Here is a 27,220-nt window from a genome sequence, read left to right as displayed (position 1 = left end):
CCCTTAAAACGTTGACTTTCAATTATGAAACTTGTGCAGGGTAAACCATATCCACTGAGCATTCGATCAGTAAAAACTACTCAGATTGGGCCAATAAGAAAGAAAACGAGCCTAAGAAAAGGATTTTGCCGATTCTTTTAACACCTCGATAATAAATCGTAAATAATTCGGTTTTAGTTACTATAAACCCACTCTAGTGCTTGGCAGTTATTTGTGGTGGAGTTTAAGGAAAGCCTTGGCCTTGAATTGAGAAGATAAGCTGAGGTCACTAAATACCATTCCTTTTTATACGTAAAATTTGAAAAAGTTTGAGACACTAGGTGAGAAAATTACAGCAGGACAACGATTTACACAAGTGTTCTTTTTCAATTACCTTTTATATATGTAGAATTGGTAAAGGGTACATATAATTTGCAATATAGAAAAATAATAATTAATCCAAAGTGTGAAAAAATAATTTCTCCTTACGTAGGTTGTAGCGTTGAGATTTACATTCGTTTCGAGGTACAGCCATTCTCCCGATAGCTGCTGCCCGATTTTTCTGGCTTTAATATTATTGGTCCAGTTCAAGCGGTCAAACTCGTAAACAGCTAGTTCCCCCATGTCCTCACCAATCAAGGAATAATGCATTTGTAGGCAATATATTTTAACTACAATAAATTTCTATTTCGTGGTGTACGCATAAATATAAATACGCAATCCCTTCGAAACATATCTATTAATGAACCTCATAAGATATTTTGCTTTTTTAACAACTGTACTAATTTTTTTCAAGAAAGAGAAGTTGATACAACTGATTACTGCATTTTAAAAGAACAAAATGTTATTGGGTCTAACAAGCAAACCTTTTTCATGGTGTGGAATGAAATAAAGCCGCGAGTAGGCATTTGGTTTAGCATTAGTTGCTTCCAAATAAAGATAAAACCGACCCTCTGCTGCCTTCATCGGACCCGTACTTGGGCTGGGAGTGGGACCCTGGAAGTGAACACGAAAATCGTAAATTTAGCTACCTGGAATATAGAGCTTGTCCATATCTAAGGCTGTGAGGATGACCTTAGAAAAGACTGAAATATTTAGTCAGATTAAAGAAGTATCTTAGTGTGCTTTTAATAGACCAAATGGAGTAACTTCGGATCAGGACATTCTTTAAAATTATAGAAATGTTAACGTTGTTTTTTTTTACGACCACTCTTTAGTCTAAAGAAATCGAAATATGACCTTCCTATTTTTTATAATATATTACAGCCATATTATCAAACATCAGCTGACCTATTTCCAATTCTCCGACAACAAAGGATATTGCTTTGAACTAACGCAAATTAAAAAAGATCACAAAACGTATGGATGCAAGACACTACAAACAGCTGCATAATAAGACAAAAGAGGTTTTCAAAGCTGTTCGTAAAATACCTCTTGTCGTTCCCACTGCAGGGATCCGTACTCTTTGTTGAGGAAACAACGTTTTTCAGTCTCGAAGGTACAGGAATACCCTTCAAATTGCAGAGAGAATGATGTAATAGATGCATTTTAAATTTCAGTTAAACCCTACCAAAAAAAATACTATAGTAAACTATAGTTAACTATAGTTTACCATAGTTAACTATAGTAAATCAAAGTTCCAAAGTTTTTACTATAGTAAATCAAAGTTCCAAAGTTTTCACTATAGTAAATCAAAGTTCCAAAGTTTTTACTATAGTTAATTAAAGTATCAAAGTTTTCCCTATGCTTAATCAAAGTTTCAAAGTTTTTTCATTAGTTTAAAGACTTATGTATTTCTATTAATTTTTTTTATTATTTAGCCGTTTTAGGGGAAGGGTAGATATGGGGTTGGTTGGGGCTGGTTTTTGTTGTACATCTTTATTTAAATATACAAAGTAGTTAATTCAAATGCAATATTTACATTTATAAATAAAAAAAATACATGTTGACTGAAGTTGATGAAGCAGATATTTTGATTCTAAATGACACAATAATATATTATTTTTTCTCCATAAATAAGACTTACGTTACATCTGCATAACATTAAAATTAAATGCATTGAAATAAATATTGCTTATTTATCGGCGCAAGCGACAACCTTTACATTAAAATTCATATCTTGTACATTATTCTTTTAGGGTAGGGGTCGGGTTTTAAAAATGTTCTCTAAACCTTTTATGAATCTTAAACTTGAAATATCATAAAATGTAAAGAATGGGAATCAAAAACATAATTCCACAGGATTTATCGTACTTAATCAAAGTTTCAAAGTTTTTACTATAGTAAATCAAAGTTCCAAAGTTTTCACTGAAGTAAATCAAAGTTCCAAAGTTTTCACTACAGTAGATCAAAGTTCCAGAGTTTTCACTATAATAAATCAAAGTTCCAAAGTTTTTACTATAGTAAATCAAAGTTCCAAAGTTTTCACTATAGTAAATCAAAGTTCCAAAGTTTTAACTATAGTAAATCAAAGTTCCAAAGTTTTTACTTTGGTACTATAGTTAACTATAGTTTACTATAGTATTTTTTTGTCAGGGAAGTCTTATCATATTTTATAAGGATGTAGGTATATATGTTTTTCATTTCATTCATAGAAAGAGAAGAAAAATAAATATTGCATACATATTAAACGATTCCTTGACTTCTAAATGGCAGAAAGGTAACACTGTAAAAACCAGCCCGAGTGTTTGATTTTGGCTGGGACCTAGAAGGTGCGAGCCAATTCTAAACGGGGACTGGTCCCGATACGAGAGCAAAACATTGTTGTGATTTTTAGCTCACCTGAGCTGAAAGCTCAAGTGAGCTTTTCTGATCACCCATTGTCCGTCGTCCGTACGTCTGTCTGTCTGTCCGTCCGTCCGTCTGTAAACTTTTCACATTTTCAACTTCTTCTCAAGAACCACTGGGCCAATTTTTACCAAACTTAGCATAAAGTATCCTTGGGTAAAGGGAAGTTTAAATTGTTAAAATAAAGGCCCAAGTCCCCCTACAAGGGGAGATAATCAAAAAAAGACAAAAATAGGGTGGGGTCATTAAAAAATCTTCTTCTAAAGAACCACTGGGTCAAAAAAGCTAAAACTTATATGGAAGCATCCTGGGATAGTGTAGATTCTAAATTGTTAAAATCATGATCCCTGGGGGGAGGGTGGGGCCGCAATAGGGAATCCAAGTTTTACATTGAAATATATAAGGAAAATCTTTAAAAGTCTTCTTCTCAAGAACCACTGGGCCAGAAAAGCTGAAACTTATGTGGAAGCATCCTGAGGTAGTGTAGATTCTAAATTGTTAAAATCATGACCTCCGGGGGTAGGGCAGGGCCACAATAGGGAATCCAAGTTTTACATTGAAATATATAGGAAAAATCTTCTTCTCAAGAACCACTGGGCCAGAAAAGCTGAAACTTATGTGGAAGCATCCTGAGGTAGTGTAGATTCTAAATTGTTCAAATCATGACCCCCATGGGTAGGGCGGGGCCACAACAGGAAATCCAAGTTTTACATTGAAATATATAGGACAAATCTTTAAAAATCTTCTTCTCAAGAATCACTGGGCCAGAAAAGCTGAAACTTATGTGGAAGCATCCTGGGGTAGTGTAGATACTAAATTTTTTAAATCATGACCCCCGGGGGTAGGGCGGGGCCACAACAGGGAATCCAAGTTTTACATTGAAAAAAATAGGATAAATCTTTAAAAATCTTCTTTTCTAGAACCACTGGGCCAGAAAAGCTGAAACTTATGTGGAAGCATCCTAGGGTAGTGTAGATTTTAAATTGTTCAAATCATGACCCCCGGGGGTAGGGCGGGGCCACAATAGGGAATCCAATTTTTACAGTGTAATATATATATATATATATAAGAAAAATCTTTAAAAATCTTCTTCTCAAGAACCACTGGGCCAGAAAAGCTGAAACTTATGTTGAAGCATCCTGGGGTAGTGTAGATTCTAAATTGTTCAAATCATGACCCCCAAGGGTAGGGCAGGGCCACAATAGGGAATTCAAGTTTTACATTGAAATATATAGGAAAAATCTTTAAAAATCTTCTTCTCAAGAACCACTGGGCCAGAAAAGCTGAAACTTACGTGGAGGCATCCTGGGGTAATGTAGATTCTAAATTGTTCAAATCATGACCACTGGGGGTAGGGCAGGGCCACAATAGGGAATCCAAGTTTTACATTGAAATATATAGGAAAAATCTTTAAAAATCTTCTCAAGAACCACTGGACCAGAAAAGCTGAATCTTATGTGGAATCATCCTGGGGTAGTAAAGATTCTAAATTGTTCAAATCGTGACCCCTGGGGGTAGGGCGGGGCCACAACAGGGAATCCAAGTTTTACATTGAAATATATAGGAAAAATCTTTAAAAATCTTCTTTTCTAGAACCACTGGGCCAGAAAAAGCTGAAACTTATATGGAAGCATCCTGGGGTAGTGTAGATTCTAAATTGTTCAAATCATAACCCCCGGGGGTAGGGCAGGGCACAATAGGGAATCCAAGTTTTACATTGAATTATATAGGAAAAATCTTTAAAAATCTTCTTCTCAAGAACCACTGGGCCAGAAAAGCTGAAACTTATGTGGAAACATCCTGAGGTACTGTAGATTCTAAATTGTTCAAATCATGACCCCCGGGGGTTGGGCGGGGCCACAATAGGCATTACAATGGGGAAATCTGATAAAGAACAGCATGGCCAAAGTTACTCAGGTGAGCGATGTGGCCCATGGGCCTCTTGTTTTTTTAATCTGATCTAAAACCAAAGAGAATTCAAATTTCATGAAACAAAATGCCAGGGTTTATTTTTTAATACGACAACTGAAGTTATTATTTTTCAGTTTAACAGAGGTGGAAAATCGGCCGTGATTGAGGTTGTGTCGGCTGGACATCAGGTTAATTTTGGTTAAATACATAAGAAGTGTTTTAAGATGTATAATTGCCTTTTTTATTTCCACAAAAACTGATGCCATTTCGTTGCCCAGTGGTACAAGTAGGTTCGCAGTGTCAAGGCATTACCAAACGCACTACGTATAATAGGTTTACTTTATGGATAGACGGGTTCTATGGTTCTTTTTTGTTATTTCTAATTGCTATCCAACGTTAACCATAGAATCATAAATTAAACAGAAAATTGAATTCAAAGAACTGAAACATAGATGTTGCTGTTTGCATAATGTTTAATTCTTGGATCGTCTTCATTTTCCAGATGTTTAATTTATCTTTTATTATCTCAAAACAAGCTTTACAGACCATGATTTAAAATAATTTAACAAACTCGCACCTGCATTAAGTACATACAATTCTCATTTTAAAAAAAAATACATCTTTTTGGAAGAAATGCAGAGGTATTGAATTTTCAAAAAAGGAAATTGAATTATTGTTTAACAAGATGTGTTTGTGAAACACTGATGCCCCCGTATGGCAGCTTATGGCGAAATTTAAAGTTTCTCAAAAGCAAGTCAAACTCCAGGTCAAGAAATCAAGTAAGAAAAACGGCAAGGTAAGGTCAAATGGTGCCCAAGGGAAGGTCTTGTCACAAGTGATACACATGATTGTGAAATGTGAAAGCCCTAGAACCAAACATTCAAATGTTATGGCCAAGGTTTAAATATTTTAAAAGTAGGTCAAACTCCAAGGTCAAGGTCAATGCCAAAATTGTTGGTATCCAAAGAAAGGTCTTGTCACAAGAAATACACATGCAAAGTATGAACGACCTAGCACAAACTGTTCAAAAATTATGGCCAAGGTTAAAGTTTTTTTCAACAGTAGGTCAAGGTCTAAGGGTCAAAGTTATTGGTATCTAAGGAACGTCTTGTCACAAGGAATGCATATGTGAAATATGAAAGACCTAACACCAGCTATAACAAAGTTATGGCCAAGGTTAAAGTTTTTCAAAAGTAGGTCAAACTCCAAAGTCAAAGGATCAAAGTTGTGGGTATCGTAAGGAAGGTCTTCCACAAGCAATGCATATGTGAAGTATGAAAACACTAGCACTAACTGTTCAAAAGTTATGGCAAAGGTTAAAATTTATCAACGTTGAAGTTTGTCAAACTCCTAGGTCAAGGTCAAAAGTTCAAAATTGTTGGTATCCGAAGAAAGGTATTGTCACAAGGAATACACATGTGAAGAATAAAAGACCTAGCACAAATTGTTCAAAAGTTATGCCCAAGGTTAAAGTTTTTTTCAAACAGTAGGTCAAACTCCAAGGTCAAGGTCAAAGATGTTGGTACCCAAAGGAAGGTCTTGTCACAAGAAATACGCATGTGAAGTTTGAAAGCCTAAGCTCCAACTGTTCAAAAGTTATGGCCAAGGTTAAAGTTTTTGCGGACAAACAGATAGACGGACGGACAGGGCAAAAACTATATACACGGGGGCATAAAAAGGAAATTGAATTATGGTTAAAAATTAATAACGTTCTCCTAAAAAAAACAAATGTAATGTTTACAGCTGACTAGGAATTTTTTTTTGGCTTTATTAAATCCTTCTTTTGTCATCGGTTGTACATGTTAATGCCATACAAAATTCCAATGAAACTGACGTCATATAAATCTGTATACTGTATCATTTGTTATGATATTTCTTTATATGTACTTACCTTCACACGTGTCCCCAGTATAACCGGGTTGGCAGGTACATGTAAACGGAACGCCGTCTCTCGCCCGGGCTGCTTTACAAGCGCCATTATTTTGACATGGGTAGGACAAGCATGGATCTATCTTATTTTCTTTAGAAATGAAAGTAAAAACTCGTAACTATATAACATTTGTTTCGTTGCCTTGTCTTAATATTTTAAAAGCTTGGATTATTATCTTTGAGTTTGGTATTTGTCGTCAAGTGAAACTTTTTTTAATAGTATATAAAATGTCATCACTGACACATCAGTTTTATAAATATATCAAAAAGTATTTCCTTTCACATTTTCCGATTTTTATATCTTATTTATAAACGTTCATTTCTCTGTTTTACTTTCACTTCTGATTATTTACTTTCACATATATCTCCATAGAAACCAAAAGGACAGTGACACAGGAAGTCGGAGCCACTTCCTGTTGCTGTGCACGTCCCACCATATCTACAAGGATTTGGATGACAGGCTGTATGTTCTAGGATAAAATCAGAAACTTTCATTGCATAGGTCATCTTTAGCGAAACAATATTAAAATAAAAACAGCAAACACATACCGGTATTAACTCATATTAAATTTCTTTCCTTCTGCATACATTGTATAAAATACATAAACATGTGACTGAAATTAAACCAATCGCGGTAGCCGTGAAGTTGGGCCTGTTTCAGGGGGGGGGGGCGATTCTTATCTCAAACCCGACTGTTTTTATGCCATATATCCGGCACTGAAAGTGAAGGTCACAGTTTTTTTTAGCTAAGACCCTAAAAACCTAGACTTCCGGTTCTGTTACGGTTGGTGTTAGCACGCGTAAAGATCCTCATAGCACAAAGACCATGAGTGACAGGTAAAGGTCTAATTTTGAAGCCCTATACCGGTATATGTTTACTGTGACGATTGTATTCGAGAAAATTCTCTTATGTGACGTAAATCAGTCACTGGATTTAGCTGAAATTGGCGTTTAAATGATATCAAAAACTAATATCCATGTTGTGCATATAGTAAGGGTTTTTATTATTAACTATACATCATTTTGCATATTTGCAATTTTTTTCTTTCTATGCTTTTTTGCACAAATTGAATATCCAATAAAGCTTGTTTAATATATTGATCCAAGAAAATACTTATCTACCAAATTAAAAAGAAACAAGAGGCACAAGGGCCTTAACAGTCACCTGAGTATAATACAACAATTTGGAGGATCTATAAAGTACAAAATAAACTGATAGATGGAAGTTTTGTTGCCTAAAAGCAAGAGAAATAGAATGATGAGGATCAATGAAATAATAAGTCTAGTATTCAGTAACAACTCATAGATTAAAGTTCTATTCTACCCCCCATTTATCAACATGCAGACTTTTAACAGACTATTAGTTCTGTACTATTTTAACTCCATTTCGTGACCTCTCATATTGACCTCTCTTGGTCTTTGATGAACAATTCATCAGATATGTTAATTTTGCCTCAGTTTTATTTATTTATTATTCATACGTCTACCTGATCATTAAATCTACAAAAGTACTTTTTGCATTATACAATAAAATTTTTTCCCAATTCTCTTATTCATTTTTTTTTAAATATATCAATTACAGTTATTAATTATCAAAAGTGAGTGACAAAGGGGATCGAATAATTTCTCTCAGTAGAATAAAAATTAATAAAGCCCTCGCCAGGACCGACCACTTAACCAAATGGTCCTGATGTTAAAAAATCTGGGGAAAAATATCTTTGCTTATTAGAACTTTTATTATGTTTGCCTTCGATATGCCAAAGGGCAGAGAAGATTTTCAAAGATTGCTAAAATAATGGATTATCACTGCATATTCAACACACATATTCAACACAGCCCTACCCTAACACCAAAACCCAAGACGCAGAGTCATGATACTCACAATTTTGGAAGACATACCCTCATCATTTTAACTATGCACTTTTCTGAAGATTTTCAAAGAATTAACATATTTTCACTATATTATCAATTTAGCCCCCCCCCCCCCCCCCGGACCACACATTTAAAGAAAAATTGTAGTAAACATTGTTCATCATAACCATGCACTTTCTTTATCTGCTCACCATTAAGGAGCAGACGGAATTATGTAGATGAATTTTCATGTATTTTCACTAAATTATCAATAAAGCCCATCCCTTACACCAGAACATCCGACCCAGAGGCCACGAAACTCTCAATTCTGGAAGAAGCACACTTGTTCATCATAAGTATACACTAAGTCTGTTCGCCTTATAACCAGGAGTAGAAAAGAATATTTACAAAGAATTTATGTATATTCACTATATAATCAATAGAGCCCCCCCCCCCCCCTAACCCTGGGGCCATCTCACGATTTTGGAAAGGGATCCTTGCTTATCACAACCATACCTTAAGCTTGTTTGAATAATACTCTGGAGCAGAGAAGAAGATTTCAAAGAATTTATGTATATTCACTATAAAATCAATAGAGCCCCCCCCCCCCCTTTCCTAACCCTGGGGCCATTTCACGATTTTGGAAAAGGATCCTTGCTTATCATTACCATGCACTAAGCTTGTTTGAAAAATACTCTGGAGCAGAGAAGAAGATTTCAAAGAATTTATGTATATTCACTATAAAATCATAGAGCCCCGCCCTAACACCAGAATCCTTCACCCAGGGGGCCATAAAATCCACATTTTTGGAAAAGACAGTCTTGCTTATCATAACCATGCATATGTTTGTTTAAATAATAACCAGAGGCAGGGACGAATATTATTTTAAAAAATAAAGCACTTTCACTAAATGATCTAAATAGCCCCGCCCAAGCACAAGAACCCCTGACCCTGGGTTCATGAGTTTCACAGTTTTTTTAGAGGGCTCAATGCTAATTATAATCATTTCAACAGTTTTACCGCTTGATGTCCAGGAGTAAAGAAGATTTTTTTTAAATTTTATTAATTTTGCTGGTTTTAGCCTAACCCCTCAGGCCCTAGGGGGGCAGGGACCATGAAATTCACAATTTCTTGTTCCCCTTCACTCATAGATGCTACATGTATATGCCAAAATAGGTTGAAAATGGTTCAGCGGTTCCAGAGAAGTAGTTGAAATTGTTATCGCACAAAGGATAACTGACGACGACTGACAGAAATAAATAGAATAGGTCACCTGAGTGACTCATGTGACCTAAAAGATTAAATAATGCATCGGGAATGCCCCCATTGAAACACTATTTCGAAATTTTATCTTTAAATCCTAAACAAAAGTTAATTTATTGATAGCTTGTTATAACTTAAAAACTTTGACAAAAATTCTGAAATAAATTGTACGGTGCAGAAAGCTTGCAATTAATTTTAGAAAATCTAAAGTAAACATGCTTTTTTAAAATTATTATTATTAATATGATTTTTCTGCGAAGTTGGCACTTCAGACAATGAAAATTCATAATTTTCTCACAAATTGTAATTAAAATCAATGCTACTGATTTGTATCTACATTCATTTTTTTATATAAAAACTGAATTTGACAACAGCAAAACTTATCTTTAAACTTCAAAGACTGGAAAAGTAAACAACCAAGTTTCTTACTTTCGCAATTTATTCCTGTGTATCCGGTTGGGCATGTGCAGGAGTAATGCGTTGCTGGACTTCCTTTTGATTGACAGGTTCCGCCATTGATACAAGGATTAGGATTACAGACAGTTTCAGAACCTGTACAGATTACCAGAAATAACAGTCACAACTTCTCGGGCCTTTCCGGCAAGCTCGGAAATCACCTCGAGTGTTTTAACATCACTTGATGTTAAAATTTTATTCAACATGGAGACGCTTCATAGTTATATAGTATTGGATAGACAGAGTTGCGGTACCTTCCTGGGTATATTTAAGATAAAATCTTTACTTTGAATAAAGACACATGTACATGTAGGCTTTAGATTTCAAAGATAAGAGGTCCTCATGCATATACTGAAACGCAAAAGTAACACAACATTCTATTTTACGGGAGGAACTTGCATATAATATATAGCTTTGTACTTGAAAAGAAAAGGATATCTGCAACTTATCGGTAATTCAACGATTGAACAATTTTCATCCCATTACCGGAAGTAAAGTTTGAGCCAGACTTCGCGGAACTCGAAAATTGATTTGAAAAATGGCAATGATTTTAATTTTCAAGAGTTTGTATCTGTTATAAGTACTGCAGCAATATTCTGAATAAAGTTCCCGAAATTCCTCAAAATGACTGAAAGCACGTATTTCATACAATTAGAACTAGCTGGAAATACTCAAAATAAAGGTGAAAGAGAATTGCAGATGCTAATTTGCACTATATTACGCTTCGTCATACGTAAACATATCATTAGCATAAATGACAGTCCATGGACTGGAAGTCCAAAGGTTACTAGACTGCGCCCAGTTCGAGAAAATCCGACTTTAGCTTGAGAAACGGGCATTATAAAAAGCTGAAGAATATGTTTTTCGCTCAGATCAAGAGATTAATAAACTTATTGCATAGTAGAATCCGACCTGCAATTGTTGTGCACGGAGGACTTGAACGCTGTAATTGAATGGCGGAAGAGGGGGTTGTTTTAACATTTATAAATATAGGGAACCCCGATCCTTCAACTGGCGTCGGAATTTCATAAATATTATGGATTCTGTAGAGGATTACCGGTACGCCAGGCGATGGGCCAGACATGAAAAAAAAGACCTTGACACTTTGTCAGAATAGATTTAAATGTATTAGATGTATGTTAAAATCGCGCGTTAAAATATTGAGGGGCAATATGAGAACCATCTATCCTTCTGTATTCAATAATCCAGAAGTGAAAAAAGAATTAGATAGATAACATGATCAGTACGTACTGGTCCCTGCTGACAAAGCAGGTAACAACATTGTCTTTGTTTGTAAGGCTCATTATATTAAATGTATTTTAGAGGCACTTGGATTTAATTCTACAAGTGGTAATCCAACTTATACTCATAGTTCTCTTTCTAAGGAAGAAATTCTTCAAAATCATATGTCAGTTTTGAATATTTTTAATATTCCCAAAAACCAAAATGAATTTGAATTACCATATCTATATTGGATTCCGAAACTTCATAAAAATCGTTACAAAGAAAGATACATAGCGGGTTCCAGTAAATGTTCAACCAAGCCTCTTTCTTTACTCCTCACTAAGATATTAACAATAGTGAAGGGGAAACTTCAAGAGTACTGTGCCACAATATATTCGAGAAGTGGTGTAAATCAGATGTGCTACTTAAAACTTCCAAGGAACTTTTGGAAAATTTGAAATCAAGATTTTACCAAAATCAACAGCTTAAAAACTTACGACTTTTCAACTTTATACACAACCATTCCCCACGATAAATTAAAATCCAGGCTTTTTGATATCTGACAGCTGCTCTTTCAATAAAAATGGAACTCGTAAATTTATTTACCTTGTCATTGGTCATTTGCAAAATTATTTTGTTAAAAAACATTCTGATTGTACACACAAGTACTCTGAAGTTGACATTAAAAAGATGCTCGAGTTTCTGATTGACAATATCTATGTGGTTTTTGGAGACCAGGTCTTCCAACAATCTATTGGAATTCCCATGGGTACCATTTGTGCCCCGTTATTAGCAGACCTTTTTTGTATTCATTTGAAGCAGAATTTGTCCAAAATCTTATAGGTGAAAAGAAGAAAACACTTGCTGTGGCCTTCAATTCGACATTTAGATATATCGACGACGTATTGTCAATTAACAATGGTTATTTCCATTCTTATGTCGATACGATATATCCCGGTGAGCTTGAGATAAAAGATACTACAGAGTCTGACACATTTGTTTCATATTTGGATATTTTACTTGAGAAAGACGTTAATGGTAATCAAACAACCAAGCTTTATGATAAACATGATGACTTTAACTTTTCAATCGTCAACTTCCCTTCCGTATGCAGCAGTATACCTTCATCACCTGCATACCGGGTTTATATCTCTCAATTGATTCGGTACAATTTCTAAAACGAGGTAAATTATTGACAAACAAGTTGATGAAACAAGAATATCAGCAGTCTCCTTTAAAGTCATCATTTCGTAAGTTCTACGGTCTATACAATGACTTTGTCAGCGAATACAATTTATCATTGAGTCAAATGCTGACTGACGTTTTTCAAGCTAATTGTTAGGCCATTATTTACACACTGAATTGTCGACGGATTTTTCCGTTATTTCCAGATCATGACAAGGAGGACACGGCGGGTGTTACCGGTCGGCAGGGGATGCTCACTCCTCCATGGCACCTGATCCCACCTCTGATGTTTTGGAGGTCCGTGTTTGCTCTGCACCTATTTTGTAATGTTTACTGGACTTTTGAGCTTGAATACTGTTCGTTATCTCCATATATTTCATGTTCTCCTTTCTGAAGTTAAAAGGTAACATTCAACGTTTCAAGCAAATCTGTGATGTTTGTTTACCTTACTCTTATAATCTGTTCTCATTTGTCAACATTATTGTATAAAAATTCAGATATTTTTAGTTAACTACTTCTTGTGTATCTTATACGTGACGGTATTATTTCAATGTTTATGAAGTGATGGGGTTGTCATGGACGCTTACATAACACATTCGAGATTGCTTTTTAGCTTGTCGGAAAGGCATGAAAAGTTGCTTTGCTAAAGATATTGACCTATTAAAGCAAAATACGACTGAAATTTCGATGCGTTATCTATACATGTATAATACTATTCATGTTCCTTTTCCAACAGTTTTAAAGACTTACACAACCCTGGGCGAAGTAGCATATTGTCAATTCCTAGCTCCTGGGAACCCATTATAGCTTTAATTACAATCTAAAACGAAAAAAACCCAGAGATTTATGTAAGGTTACATGAATTCTGCCACAAAGCATACAATCTATACTTGTCTAAATATACATTAATGTCTTACTACCTTTCTTAACTAAATATGTCTTTTCGTGAAAGAGTCCGAGACATAATGATTCGAACATTGGATTGATTGATTGTATGTTGTTTGAAATCGCGTTAGGGAATTTTTAACCCATTAAGAGACGTCAACATATGCCAGTGAAGGGATATAAATTTGAAGGTGCTTGGACACAGATTTGAAGTTAATATTTTTTCATATTTTCTGTATAATTTCATGACTTGTATGTTGCTATAGCATTTCATACTAAAATATAATAAAAATCTTATTTCATCTCGAAGTTATCAAAACTTCTATTTTCTGGGCGCGTTGGATTGACACATCCTTGTGCTTTCATATATTTTAATTTTATTCTGAAAACTTAAGAAAAGTGGCGATTTTATTGCGTATTAATGAAAAATATTAAAACTATAACCCAGAAAATTCAGAGTAGAAATGTTCGAAAGCAAAATCCACTCACAGTATTGTAAGTCCGTGCTCAGTGGTGTATGCAGAGTTTAACAATTGAACACACCCGGTGAATCGTATATATTAACAATAACAGAGTTCGTGCCCTGTTTACAAAAAGTTTACGTTTCACGGGTGTGTTCAATTTGTTAAACTCTGTACACAACATAGAGCACGGACTGACAATGCTGGTGAGATGGTTTTGCTTTCGAACATTTCTACTCTGAATTTTCTGCATTATAGATGTAATATTTTTCATTTATACGTAAGAAAATCGCTTCTTTTCTTAAATATTAAGGATAAAGTTAAAATGTGTGTAAGTGCAAAGATATGTTAATCAAACGCGTCCCGGAATTCGTAGTTCCAATAATATTCAGATAAAATAAGTTTTTAATTATATTTCGTGTGAAATGTTATTGCAATATATAAGTCGTGATATTATACAGAAAATTTGAGAAAATATTAAGTTCAAATCTGTGTCTTAGCACCTTTAAACCTTTACTCGCAACTCAGGGCCATTAAGCACTGAGGGTTCTTTATCGTGCCAACGCCTACCGTGACACGGGGTCTCGGTTTTTAAGGTCTCATTCGAAGTACCCGCAACTTTCACTTCAAAGTGCCTAGTTCTTGGCGAAGGAACAGTTGCTACCTATTTGTATCGATTTATGTCAGTCGCGGCCGTGATTCGAACACACGACCTTCCGATCACAGAGCGAGCGCTTGAACATTGGAAGTTTACAGAAAAAGTTAAGGAAGTATATGAAACGTTATTTGCACAAAGTATGAAACAGTTTTAGTCTGCTACACATTAAGTTAAATTTATAACACGTGTTTATAAATATTGTTAGTGTGTTCTCCGTAGAGAATATTTTAAAATTTTGAAGTGAAAGCATGTTTTAAAAGTTTTATCATTAATATACACGTGACAGCGATATAATTTGTTATCATTTTTTTTTTTTAAACCAGTTAATATTATTATTTTGAGCATACTCGATTTTAGTGATCCGACGTACCAGGTAAGAACAGAAATGACCGGAACGACACTTAATTATATACCAATATTGCGATCTTACAACACCTGGTGAACAAAATGAATCGAAAAGATTGGATTAGTGCAAGGTGGAGCCGTGGTTTGTTTATTTGTTGTTTAACGCCCCTCAAGAATTTTTCACTCATAGGGAGATGCCGCCACTTTCCAGTAGAGGGCTCCAAATTTAGACCTATACTCGGGACTCAGGGCCATTGAGTAGTGAGGGATCTTTTTCGTGACAATTGAGCAGTTAGAGATAGATATTTTTCATGCATGCAGTTACTGCGACACAGGACCTCGGTTTATACGGTCTTATCCGAAGGACTGCGGTCTCCACGTCTTATGGCGCAACTCTACTAGTGTTCCATAATAAAAGTACAATATTTCTATCGTTTTTGTTTGTTCTGTTTGATATTTAACGTCCCTCTCGATAATTTTTCAGTCATATGAAAACGTCACCACTTCCCGGGGGAGGGCCGCAAATTTATACCAGGACCATTGAACAGTGAGGGATCTTTTCCATGCCAATATCTACAGCGACTTGGGAGCTCGGTTTATACGGTCTTATCCGTATGACCGGTCTCCCCGTCACGCAGTGGATTCAAACCGCGACGTAAGGATCTGCCCCTTACTCCACGACTATAGAGAAGACGCTCTAACCACTGCGTAACGCTGGCGACTATTTCTATCGTACACCACTACCTAGCAAAAAAGAAAATGTAGCTCACCAAGATACCATTCTATCAAAGGAAGCAATATTGAAGCCACCTATTTAAATGTCCAGCTCATTTCGGATGAGCCATGCTTTTTCACACTGAATGTATTCTACGGATTTTTTTCGTTTACCCGAGTATGACAAGGAGATCATGGCGGGTGTAACCGGTCGACAGAGAATGTTTACTTCTCAATGGCACATGATCCCACTTATGATGTTTTAACAGGTATGTGATTGCTCTGCTTCTGATTTGTATTGTTTCAATGGACTATGAACATGATTTCTGTTCGTCATGTTCATATTTCATGCCCTAATCTGGCTTACAGTGACTATCGTCAGTCATCGCCGGTGATTTACCATGAATCAATAAGATTTGTGGTACTGAAAGCGGTTTAATAGAAGATCTGAATGATTTTGTCAATGTATGGTGACGAAATGAAAACAATGATATTTTCGATGGACCATGTTGTTTTACCCATTTTTTGGCTCATTTTATTTCGGCACTATTCGTAGACAAGTAGGTTAGAAGCTGTTTTGTTATGTAATGTACAGACGTAAAAATCAAGCTCCCTGGATAGTTTATGTGTCAACATTATAATCATTAAGCTCCATTGACAGATGTTACCTTCAATTTCTTCATTTTACGGATACTAATGGCGGCCTTCATCCATGTATAGTTGGTGTTCGAAGAAAGTTCCCAGAGTAGTTCCCTGTTTACTCCTTCCGTAGTTTCCCCCTGCCTGTAAACTCTGACCATGGTCTGGGATCCGTCTCCTCTTGAGTAGGTTCCCATGTTGTAATCGAAAGTCAAACAGCGATCTTTTTCTGAAGAAAGCAATATTACTTTTTTAAAAAAAATCGAAAAATTCTTTTTTAAAAAATATACGAAATTCATATGTCATTAAAATTTTATTTAAATAAATTATTAAAATGTCTTATTTGTTTCAATTTCGAAATTGGGCTGGAGAGGGGTGTGTGAAACGTCTAGTTATGGTCGTTCTTGATTTTGAAGGCTTAGAAAAAATAGTCATAATTGTATATACAAAGTTTAAGTGATGATAAAGATATCTTTTCATAAGAAATTACTGTTTTCTTTGGGCAAGCTTTTCGTGGCTTAACGAAAAAGAATATCGCTGAAGGGTGCTGAGATATATGTTTGAAATTTTAAGTTTCGTTATAGACATGAATTTTTTTGTATTTTTATACCACGACACTTATTTCCCCAAAGATAGGAAGTGTTTTCACAGTTATGTAACAATGTAAGAAATAGTGTAAATATTACAAAATAATACGCCCTAAAAATGGACCTACGAATGTAAGGGGACAAGAATTTTAAACTGAACCTGTAAAATTGGCGGTCGTTACGAGAACTGACGATTTCCTGGCTAGTGCACTGTTTTTGTAACCTGGGTCGATTGTCAAAAACTGGTTTCCTCTACCTTGATATGTGTATACCCCTTTTTTACAAGCAGAGTCATAGCAGATAAACTGAAACAAAAAAGTAACCACTGAAAGCTACTAGAACAGAAAGTAACCACTGAAAGCTATCTTTTAAAAAAATTAGTTTGTCCTCTCTGACCGACTGTCTAAAAATGGCCCGACTCTTCACTTTTTTTAACTTCAAGGAAATGGTTATTTTTTTTTTTTCATTTATTCCGGAATTTTCTCATTCTGTTAACATTTATTTAATTGTTTAAATACCAATTTTAACAATTTTTTTCAAAATTCAGCATTGGCTTTGAATATGCTTTGGGAAATCTTTTTCCACCTACCCACCTATCCTAAGTCTGAAGAGGGCAAGATACACTCTAAATTTGGCCTTATCTAAACAATTATCACTGAAAACACTCGTAAATGTTCGAAATGCATCTGATAGAGAAAGGAATGAATGATTCATTAGATATTATAGAATCTTACTGCGGCAAATGTCCATATGAAGTCCGATTCCTGCAGGTCCTGACTTAGAATGCAGGTTTTAAGGTCCTTGGAAAAGTCGCAGAAGTTATGTCCATTGTCTGTAATAAACAGGAAAGACAGCGGATTATTAAAGAGAATAAATACTACCTAAATTACGTCTTAAAATGTTGAAAATGTCATTATTAACAATAAAAAAAGGGATAGAATTACATGTGACAAAATTTGAATACTAAAGGTATCTATTTTCTAGTAAATTACAGTATTCCTGTTTTTATAAGCAGCATACTACAGTAATATTTCATACGCATCATACTTTTTGTAATGTTTGAAAACTTTTGTCCACTTTTGGAAATACTGAGTGTTAGATAATATTTTCCCTGTTATATATTAACACTTAAGTAATTCCACCCTCCTGTGATGTCATAGGTTTTTGCATAACTGTTATTAATTTAAATTCATACACATTTGGAAGAATGCTTTTTAATAGGTGGTAATGAAAAGAAAAGTAAAAGAATTTTAAAAAAGTATATTTTTTTTTTATTAAATCAATTATTAAATCTTTGAAAAATGTTGCTAGAGGCAATAACTCTTTCTCATATATCCTCATTCAGACATTTTCTTTATTGTCCTTCTAATGAAAAATAGTTTTCCTGATAACCACAATTCAAACATACTAATAAACTAGCAATTATTTTGGAACTTTCCGCATCAGAATTATGTATTTGAACCAGTTTTTACATAATTTCTATAATACTGTTTACTTAAATTGTACTATTTGTCTTTATCGTGACATACACCTTTGTTTATACATGTCTAACATTTTAAAAAATATGGCAACGAAAACATTTTTTGCAATTATTAGTTAATTAAACTATATTCTGTGAAAATAAAAGCAGTTTTTCTACTTTGAACCATTAAAATACCAACAGTTCCGTTTAGTGGTAGAAATTGTTATCTTGAATACCATTTGGTAGACAGAAACAAGGAGCAGCGAAGAAGATTTTCAGAGAAATAATGTATTTTTACTATAAAATCCGTCGTGTCTTCTGAATCCCTGACACTAGGGCACAGGCACTTGTTTCGGTAATAAATTTTTAACGCATAGTATAATAATAACACAAGGTATCAAACTCCGAATTACATCGAGTACGCCCCTCCTTAGAATCGCACTCATTTACACTTTCACAGAAAAAGCACTTGCAAACTGTTTATTGCCATTGTCTCCTAAGATCATTTATCTACACACCATATATGGCAACTTATCTTTATTTTCTTCCATTTCGTAAACAGCGTCAAAACTCTGCTCGCCGAGTAGAAAGTCGACTTAACACCATCAAATGGTATGTGCTAATACCGGACAAAAAGCGAATTTAAAAATGAGTGTGTTTAAAAATTGAATTCAAATGTTCAAATATTAAAGTGAAGAAACAGAATTTATTTGCGTTTTATTTTCTATAAAAAGAGTACGATATTTTTTGACGTAATTCTAGAAACGGAATTTTAGCCAATCAAAATCTACAAACATATTCCCTCAGAGATTAGCAAATACTATTTCATGGGGTACGTCGACTTTTCCACTCAGCAAGATTTTTAAGGAATGCACTAATAGTGATGAATCAAGTCCACTCGGTAGAAATGTTTCTTGTCAAAATGGTTAAACTGGTTCAGAAGATCCAGAAAAGTTTATGAAAATTTTCAAATGTTAAAGCAATATAGGCGACGCACAACAAGTTAAAAACGGATAGCAAAAGATCACAAGGGTGACCTTAAAAGAGAGGGGGTGGATTATTCATAAAATTACCTGCAAACTCATCGCAATTTTTTCCTGAGAATCCATTTTCACAGTAGCAGACATAGGACCAATCAACAGGATCTTCCTGGCACTCTGCGCCATTTTTACACGGAGAAGAAACACAAACTAGTCAAGGTAAAAGAAATATGTCTTTTTTTCATGTTTATAATGATTATCCTTTATAACTGATCTCTCAAGGGTCCTGTTATATTCCTTTATTAGGAAGGATGAAAGTTGCGCATGGAACTGAACTGAATTTTAAAAAGATTGAACAAAACAATCAAAACTATACATCCAAGGAAATCCTACAAGTAGGTATTGCAATTCAAATGATAAGAGAAACTTGACTATTTCATAATTACCGTTCACGGTAGCTAAGTCGGTAGAGCACTCGTTCGGTGATCGGGAAGTAGTGAGTTCGAATCTCGGCCGCAAGTGACCCAAGTCGATTAAAAAAGGGTAGCAACTGTTCCTTCGCCATGCGTTCGGCACTTTGAAGTGAAAGTTGCGGGTCCTTCGGATGAGATCTTAAAGACCGAGGCCCCGTGTCACGTCAGGCGTTGGCACGATAAAGATCCCTCACTGCTCAATGGCCCTGAGTGCCGAGTAAAGGTCAAAATTTGAAGCCCTTCACCGGTATATGGTGACGTCTCTATATGAGTGAAAAATTCTCGAATGGGACGTAAAACAAACAATCAATCATGTATCATAGTTGTCTAGTCTATCCAAGCCTTGTAATATCTACAACTGGAGTTCTAGAAAAGAATAAATGTGTAGGAACTGTTTTCTGCTAAACATCCGATTTCACTATGCCTTTAAAAATTGTTGCCTACATAAAATCTATTTAAAAATGCGCAAATTTCCAATGTTAGACCGCTGAGTGCATGATGTATTTGAACTGTCGATGTGAAATTGAAGCTATATGACATTTGTGTGTCACATGGTAGGCGAAACAGCTACATGGTATTGTTCAACAGCTGAATTGAATGATTAATATCCGCAGTGGTTAAATAATCTTTTATTATCATTTATCGCAAAAATGGAAGCCAGCATTTGTCAAAAGAAAGAATAAAGGTTATCATAAAACATTTATTGATCCTTAAGTCGCGAGTTCGAATCCATTGCGGGAGGTGGGGACCGGTCCTTCGAATGAGACCGTATAAACCGAGGTCCCATGTCGCAGTAGGTTTTGACACGAAAAAATGCTCAATGGCCCTGAATGCCGAGTATAGGTATAAATTTGCAGCCCTCCATCAGCAAGAGTTGGCATCTCCATATGAGTGAACAATTTTCGAGAGGGGCGTTAAACAACAAGAAACAAACACAAAAGAATGTAAAGCGTACGATAAATTTTAAACCGAGAAATGTTACTGAGAATTAAGTCGATGTTATATAAATAAATAAGGTGAAACTGTATGCATTGCGTTTTTATATTACTAACTTGTACCTAGTAGTGGCATTTTACTTAATGAGTGTTTCTGATTGTCGATAACAGTCCATTACAACAACAATATCGAGTCATCCTCAACAATGAAAAAAAAAACAACACTTTTTGTAAGTGCTTATATATTCCTATACATTAGTAAAGGGTATTTTTCAAACTAAAATGAACTCTCTTGCCTATCCTTTTTCCGAATCCAAATTTCAGTGAAAAATGAATTTGTTAAGATCAATTTAAGTGATACAATCACAGGTTACAGGTTGTACAAAATAATCTCTCTTTGCAAAACGGAGGCGTTGTCGTCGGCCGCAATTACGATGCTGACAGTGTGACAAATGTGAAACTAAGCCCTAGGAATAAAGAGGCGGCAGATTCTGTGTTGTCTTTGTTGTCCAAAGGCGAACGCGCTGAAATACTACTCAAGTATGTCGGTAGAAAATAATACATTTGATTTTATTAACGCCTGCCGAGAAAATCTCTAGACGACCGTCGTGGTATTTATCCAATTAGTACCTGAAAATTTTAACTAAGACCATAAAATTTCAAAAGTAGATCAAGGTGACCTACGTTTCAGTTGACGTTCTTCGAGGACCCAAGATGCATCAAAAATTGACAAAGTTTAATGATTCTAAACCGATTACTACCTGAATTATTTAAATAGAGCCATAACATATCAAGAGTAGGTCACGGTGATCTACTTTTCATTTGACATTCTCTGATGACCTATGATGCATCAACTGACAAAATTTGATGATTCTGATTCTAAGCTAATTTGTACCTCTAATATATTCAAATATAGCCGTAGAAAATCAAATGTAGGTCACGGTGACCTACTTTTCAGTTGACATTCTCGGAGGACCCATGATGCATCAACTAAGTTTGATAATAATAGGCCTTAAAGTGTCCAAAATATGCCTCTGAAACTATCTGAAAACTAATGCCTGCAAAAGTAAAAAAAAAAAAAGGTCACCGTGACCTTCTTTTGAGTCAACATGATATGAGGTCTTAAGGTGGATCAACTGACAAGATTTGATTATTCTAGTCCATATAGTAAGCAAAACATCAACGTTTTAACAAAACCTCATTTTGGTCAACTTTGAAGTGACCTTGAGACCACGCCCTTTGCTGCAGGGTGATGCCTTTAACAATTTTCAATCTACAACATATCTTCATCTTTGTATGTAAGGTTGATAATAATCTGGCCAGTGGTTCTTTAGAAGAAGATATTTTAGCAACCAAAATTTTTGTTGTTTTTTTCCCCTAATTATACCACCTTGTTTAAGGGTCACATCCTATGTTTTTGAATAAATGAGAGCCCTCACAAAAAATCGACTAAGGGGTTCTTGAGATATAGCCCATTTTCTAAAAAGTATACGCACACCGCGCAAATGGCCGCAGTAAAATAAATAAATAACCATTATACGAACACCCCACCCCACCCCACCCCCAAAATGAATAAATAAAAAAAGAAACAAACAAACAAAATGTGATTCAATAAACATTAACTTCATGTTTACAAGCATTTGTATCAGTATTATGACAATAATTAATTGATAAAAATAATTAAAAAGGGAGAAGTTGATGCATTGAGTACGACCGGATTATGACGTTTTGTCACCACCTTCATGGCGCCAAGTCGCGTGATCAAAACATGGCGGCGCTCACAAATGAGGTCAGAGCATTGTTACAAAACCTACCTGATGTCAAATGTTAACCCTACCTGACGCCAAATGTAAAGCTTAATTGACACCATAAGTAAACCTACCTGACTCCAAACTGGGAACCTACCTGACGCCAAAGCCTTGACGTTTACTGTGAAGTATCTGTCTGCGGTGGAAGGAATCTGGTTCTTTGTATTGAACCTCATCATCATTATTGCTGGATTCCCAACCAGATATTTTTTGTATGACTTCATGTCACTCGTTTCCTGAATGCTGCCACACAACCTTAGGAAAACGGTAGAAAAACAATTTTCACAGAAAAAGTATTTACCATTGTATAAACCTTTAGCCTAATTGTTGGCTTATTGCTTTCGTTATTAACGTCGTATATACTAAGGATTTTAACTTTTTATCGTTTAGAAAAGACTCAGTGTTCTTCAAATAAGTATTGTTTAATAGTTTTCTTTACATACTGATCTTCTTTTTTTGAAACTGTAAATTAATTACCCTTTGATTCAGAAAAGACAATAATGAGAGAAAGATTTTAGAATACAAGGACTAAGATGTTACACATAGATTAAAATAAATAACTTCACCAGGTACGTTTTTCCCCAAACGATGTAAAGACATTGAATAACTTTCTCAATTTTTTAAAAATATATTTTTCTTACTTTTTGCCCGGGGTTCCGATGTGGTAGTCCCGGAACTCTAACCAGTGTTCACACGTATTGTGATCTTTTTTGTACGGCAGCGACATTGACGTCACAATGGCGCGCATTCTGGAGCCAGGATTTCCCTGTTAAAATGAGTACAAGTCTTCATTTCGTTCATTGTTATTTATTTCAGTTATATTTCATTTTTTTAGGCTGACTTGTTTTATACTAATTGTTAGGCCTTTGTTTTATATTGAATAAAGTACTGAAAGTTTCCTCTATGGTCTACCTCATCAATGCATAGGACTCACAGCGGGTTTGACTGATTTACAGGGGATACTTACTCCGCTTTGGCACCTGATCCCACCTCTGTAAGTCCCCAATGTCCATGTTGTATGCCACATATTTGCATTGTTTATATATTTTATGAGATATATATAATATATCTTATAAATATATAAAGTCGTACTAAACATAAATCAGACAAGCTATACATGTATATCTTATATCAAATAATTTCTTCTTTTTATACCACACGTTTTAATACATGTATTTCAATCAAAAAATGAATAAAAATGTATGTTATTGTTTATCTTTCTGTTTTGTTTTCTAAAAATCTATCAAATCTCCATATGTTAAATCAATCAGTTATTTCCTATATTAGTCCCACGATTGATGTACATGTGTTTCAATCAAAGATAAGGACTAAATTACGCGTCATCATAGCTTAATATATTTATTTCAGTATCTAAACGCAGCAAATCTTAAACATTTCTAGCATTTGTGTTTTCAGCTGTGGTTTAACATGAAGAAAAAAAAAAGAAAATGAAAACGGTATATTGTTTACATTTTTGAGAATTGATTTACATTTACAGTTTTAAAAAACATATTTGAAAGTTACCTTTTTTATTTTCACTAGATAGTTCTGTCTTTTAATCCACGTGTGCATGACTTTTGTTTGATATATTTCTGTATATATTTGTGTGTTCTTATTTTGTGCTTTTTTAGTTCTTTAAAAGTGTTTATAAGTGTTTTGCACTTTAATGTGTTCAATGCGCGTTTTATATGTTTGTTCTCTCTATAAATATATGTGCGTGTCAGCTTACAGTTTTCATCTCTTATATACATGTACATTTTGTGTGCGAAGTGTTTAATGTTACGAGTCGGTTAAAGAGCTTAAAAACTAACTTTTTTCTCATTGTATATTAATCATATTCAGTACCAATTTTGATGCACCAGATTTTCATTTCGACAAACGTTGGAAATCCGAATATTGATATAAAAAAATTGAAAGAGCCGAGAAAAAGGGCGCCAAAGACTGTAGCCAAAAATGTCGTCGGATACAATTGGACAATAAATAAAACTTACTATTATTACTCTACTACTACTAAACAAAATAAATTCGTTTATACAGTTTTCTGTATCAAGTTGTACTATATTCATTACCTCCATTCAGTACTTCCAGTACTTTGATTGAATCAAATTGCAATACAATTTATAAGGTCTCACCATTATTATCCACGTACACTCTCTGCCCTGTTGATAATTACTAATCTGTATATTCTGATCCTTCCCGGGTTGTAAGTGAATTACTTCACCACAATCTTTTAAAAAGATTTAGTAAACCATATATAATTTTCTATATTGCCTGGATTTTCTAACTGAATAACACAGACGCGAAATACTAGTGTCTTTCTACTTTTCGTAGAAGATTCGCTATTAAGTTAAATATTTATTTTAAGATGCAATGTATGCAATCCCTCTAGACACACAAAATATTCCTTCAATGCTTTTATATATTTTTAAAAACGGATTAATTATTTGCTTTCCAACAATTTTAAAATATCATACGGAGCAATATTTGATAGGCGTGGTCAGCAACTTAAAGAGAAATAGACATGAATCCGAGAAAGAGTTATCTCTCTTATATGAAGTAAAACTTACTTAGGCTGTTTTCCACCCCTGTACAGTCCTCTCCTGTAAGTCCTGACGGACAATGACATTTACAGCTGGCTCCCACGGGCTTGATAGGAAACCCGCCATTATGGCATTTAATTGTACAACTCTCTGTAAACATGAAAGATCATTAAACTGTAAAATTTGAAAGGGTTAGAGTGAGAACATATATATCAATGCATGAATTAACGTACATTTATAGACAGGGATCGAGGGCAACATGCGTTTTGTCGGACCCAAGAATCAACCTGTTTGCCTGAGGCCGTTAGACCGAAGCAAACCGTTTGGTTCGAGGGATCGACAAAGCGCATTTTGCCCGAGAACACAGTCAATAACTGTTTTGCTATACCTTTTAATTTTTTTTCACATACTTGCGTCCTGTGCTGGCTTTCATTATACCCGCATTGCGGTTAAATTCGGTCAATCCCGTCACTGTCGAACACCAACGAATGCAAGTAAAATTTAGCAGATCACGCCCACAATATGACATAAGCGGTCCAATATCTCATCGGCAGGTCCAATATCTCACTCTGCTGTCAAACATCGGTTTTTTTTTTTTGGTGACCACTCAGTCAAACATTGGAAATGATAGACTTTTTTAAGTATAGATTTATATAGGAACCAGGTTTGAAAGGTATAACAATAAATATTGGTGAATAACAGAATTGGAATAATGAATACTTGTACTTCATTCATTTAATAGTTATAGTGAGATGAAAATGCTTTTAAATAGTCAAAACAAAAAGCATTACACGAGATATCAGATCAGACTCTTTCCTGATCACATCAAAATCACTGAAATTTAGCTGGGACTTCATACCTGTACATTGGTAAGCGTCATTTATTTCCGCTATGTCCAGAAAAGAGAAACCTTTTTTAGGTATTAGTGCCAAATAGTTCAAATCGGGGTCGGGCAGTTCAATGGTGATGTCATTCGGAAACGTGGGAAACGTCTGAGAGAAGGGGAAAACATTAATTATACTGCATTTATGTAGTTGTTTTGTATGATGAAAAATGAAATTCATTTTCTTATAAGCATATCATGAACTACTCAGTATTTAAGTACATTTCATTACTTTGAAAATGATAAATGAACCTTTTTTTCATTTTCATATAAATAGAACTATCCTTCTGCAAACACTCTTTCCACATAAGACTCTTTTAACTCTTTGCGCAATGAATGACATAACATAAGTTTGACAACAGGTAAAAATGATCTTTAAGACTTTTCTTATCATTTATCAGGTAAATAGCAGCCTGTTGCAATAAGGAAAATTATGTCTGAGAATGAAATTCAGTTAAAAAAAAAATAATTGGATTTTCTTACACTCAATCTGTACTGCATAACAGAGTGGTAGTCGTACGGGAACCTGTCTCTGGTATTTCCGCTGACAATATATTGATTCATATTAGCACCCCTGATTTTCTTCCATAGGATTGTCACGTGATCCGACCTGTCCAATCGCTGCACTTCATGAGTCCCGCCGATAACATGATACATTTCATGGATTACTGACTCTATCTGCCATATCATGTGTTAAATATTATTTTTAAGTTAGCAAATGTTCATTTTTATAAAGTAATATGGGCCTTGAAGAATTCACATCAATTATGTCTAAAAAATTTATTTGAAAAATTTGTCGAGAAAATGTAAATCAGTCCTTAATTACTGTTCGTTAACCCCATAGTTCATTCCATGCAAGATGAATCACGGCCATATACTTTAACCTATATAAAAATTACCTCTAAACAACCAGGAGCGAGATTGAGCTTTTTTCTGTTGGAATACTTATGATAACCAACTGTGGTATAACATCTGTAAAAGAAGAGAATTAAGGACAATTTGTGATAAGAACGGTAAAGCCTGGTGATATAATTAGATACCTAGTGATAGGAAAAATCTCCATATTATTTGATAACGAAATGTTTCAAAATAATTTTTAAAAAACACAACATATATGGTCAGGAGTCATTTGATAAATGGAAGGGATTCGGAAAACGGAAAAATAATTAAGTCATGATGGAATTAGGAAAGTCATCTTCCCGTGTGCTATTTCAATAAAGGATAACGAGACGACTTATACCCGTAATCATTTCCGACGAATCTAA

The 27,220-nt window shown here is 34.8% G+C and overlaps 1 protein-coding gene across 1 annotated transcript; it reads right to left on the bottom strand.

Annotated features, from left to right (window-relative positions):
* Positions 1 to 807: 807 nt before the first annotated feature.
* On the bottom strand, positions 808 to 26,645 carry LOC133198034 (sushi, nidogen and EGF-like domain-containing protein 1). The gene is made up of 16 exons (XM_061334189.1): positions 26,439 to 26,645; positions 25,932 to 26,064; positions 25,100 to 25,222; positions 24,665 to 24,759; positions 23,174 to 23,298; positions 22,630 to 22,787; positions 19,410 to 19,526; positions 17,609 to 17,706; positions 17,035 to 17,179; positions 16,317 to 16,516; positions 13,336 to 13,405; positions 10,150 to 10,272; positions 6,960 to 7,076; positions 6,569 to 6,697; positions 1,411 to 1,490; positions 808 to 975 (listed from the first exon to the last, which is right to left on the bottom strand). The coding sequence occupies exons 1-16, from the start codon at positions 26,643 to 26,645 to the stop codon at positions 808 to 810; spliced, it is 2,088 nt and encodes a 695-aa protein (XP_061190173.1).
* Between the last annotated feature and the right edge of the window lie 575 nt (positions 26,646 to 27,220).

The sequence above is a fragment of the Saccostrea echinata genome, unplaced genomic scaffold, assembly GCF_033153115.1.
Source record: "Saccostrea echinata isolate AGI-Se365-2 ecotype Australia unplaced genomic scaffold, CSIRO_AGI_Sech_v1 ptg000033l, whole genome shotgun sequence".
NCBI classification, from domain to species: Eukaryota; Metazoa; Mollusca; class Bivalvia; order Ostreida; family Ostreidae; genus Saccostrea; species Saccostrea echinata.
The sequence above is the reverse complement of the archived record's forward strand: the minus strand, read 5'-3'. Positions and strand labels throughout refer to the sequence as shown.

What these genes read in the sequence shown, in the direction of transcription:
- LOC133198034 (XM_061334189.1), bottom strand. Translation starts at nt 26,645, where the DNA reads ATGATATGGCAGATAGAGTCAGTAATCCATGAAATGTATCATGTTATC. An exon ending in AACGACCGCCAATTTTACAG is followed by an intron (nt 16,517 to 17,034) that starts GTTCAGTTTAAA and finishes TGCTTTCTTCAG; the next exon opens with AAAAAGATCGCTGTTTGACT. An exon ending in TACTGGGGACACGTGTGAAG is followed by an intron (nt 1,491 to 6,568) that starts GTAAGTACATAT and finishes TGCAATTTGAAG; the next exon opens with GGTATTCCTGTACCTTCGAG.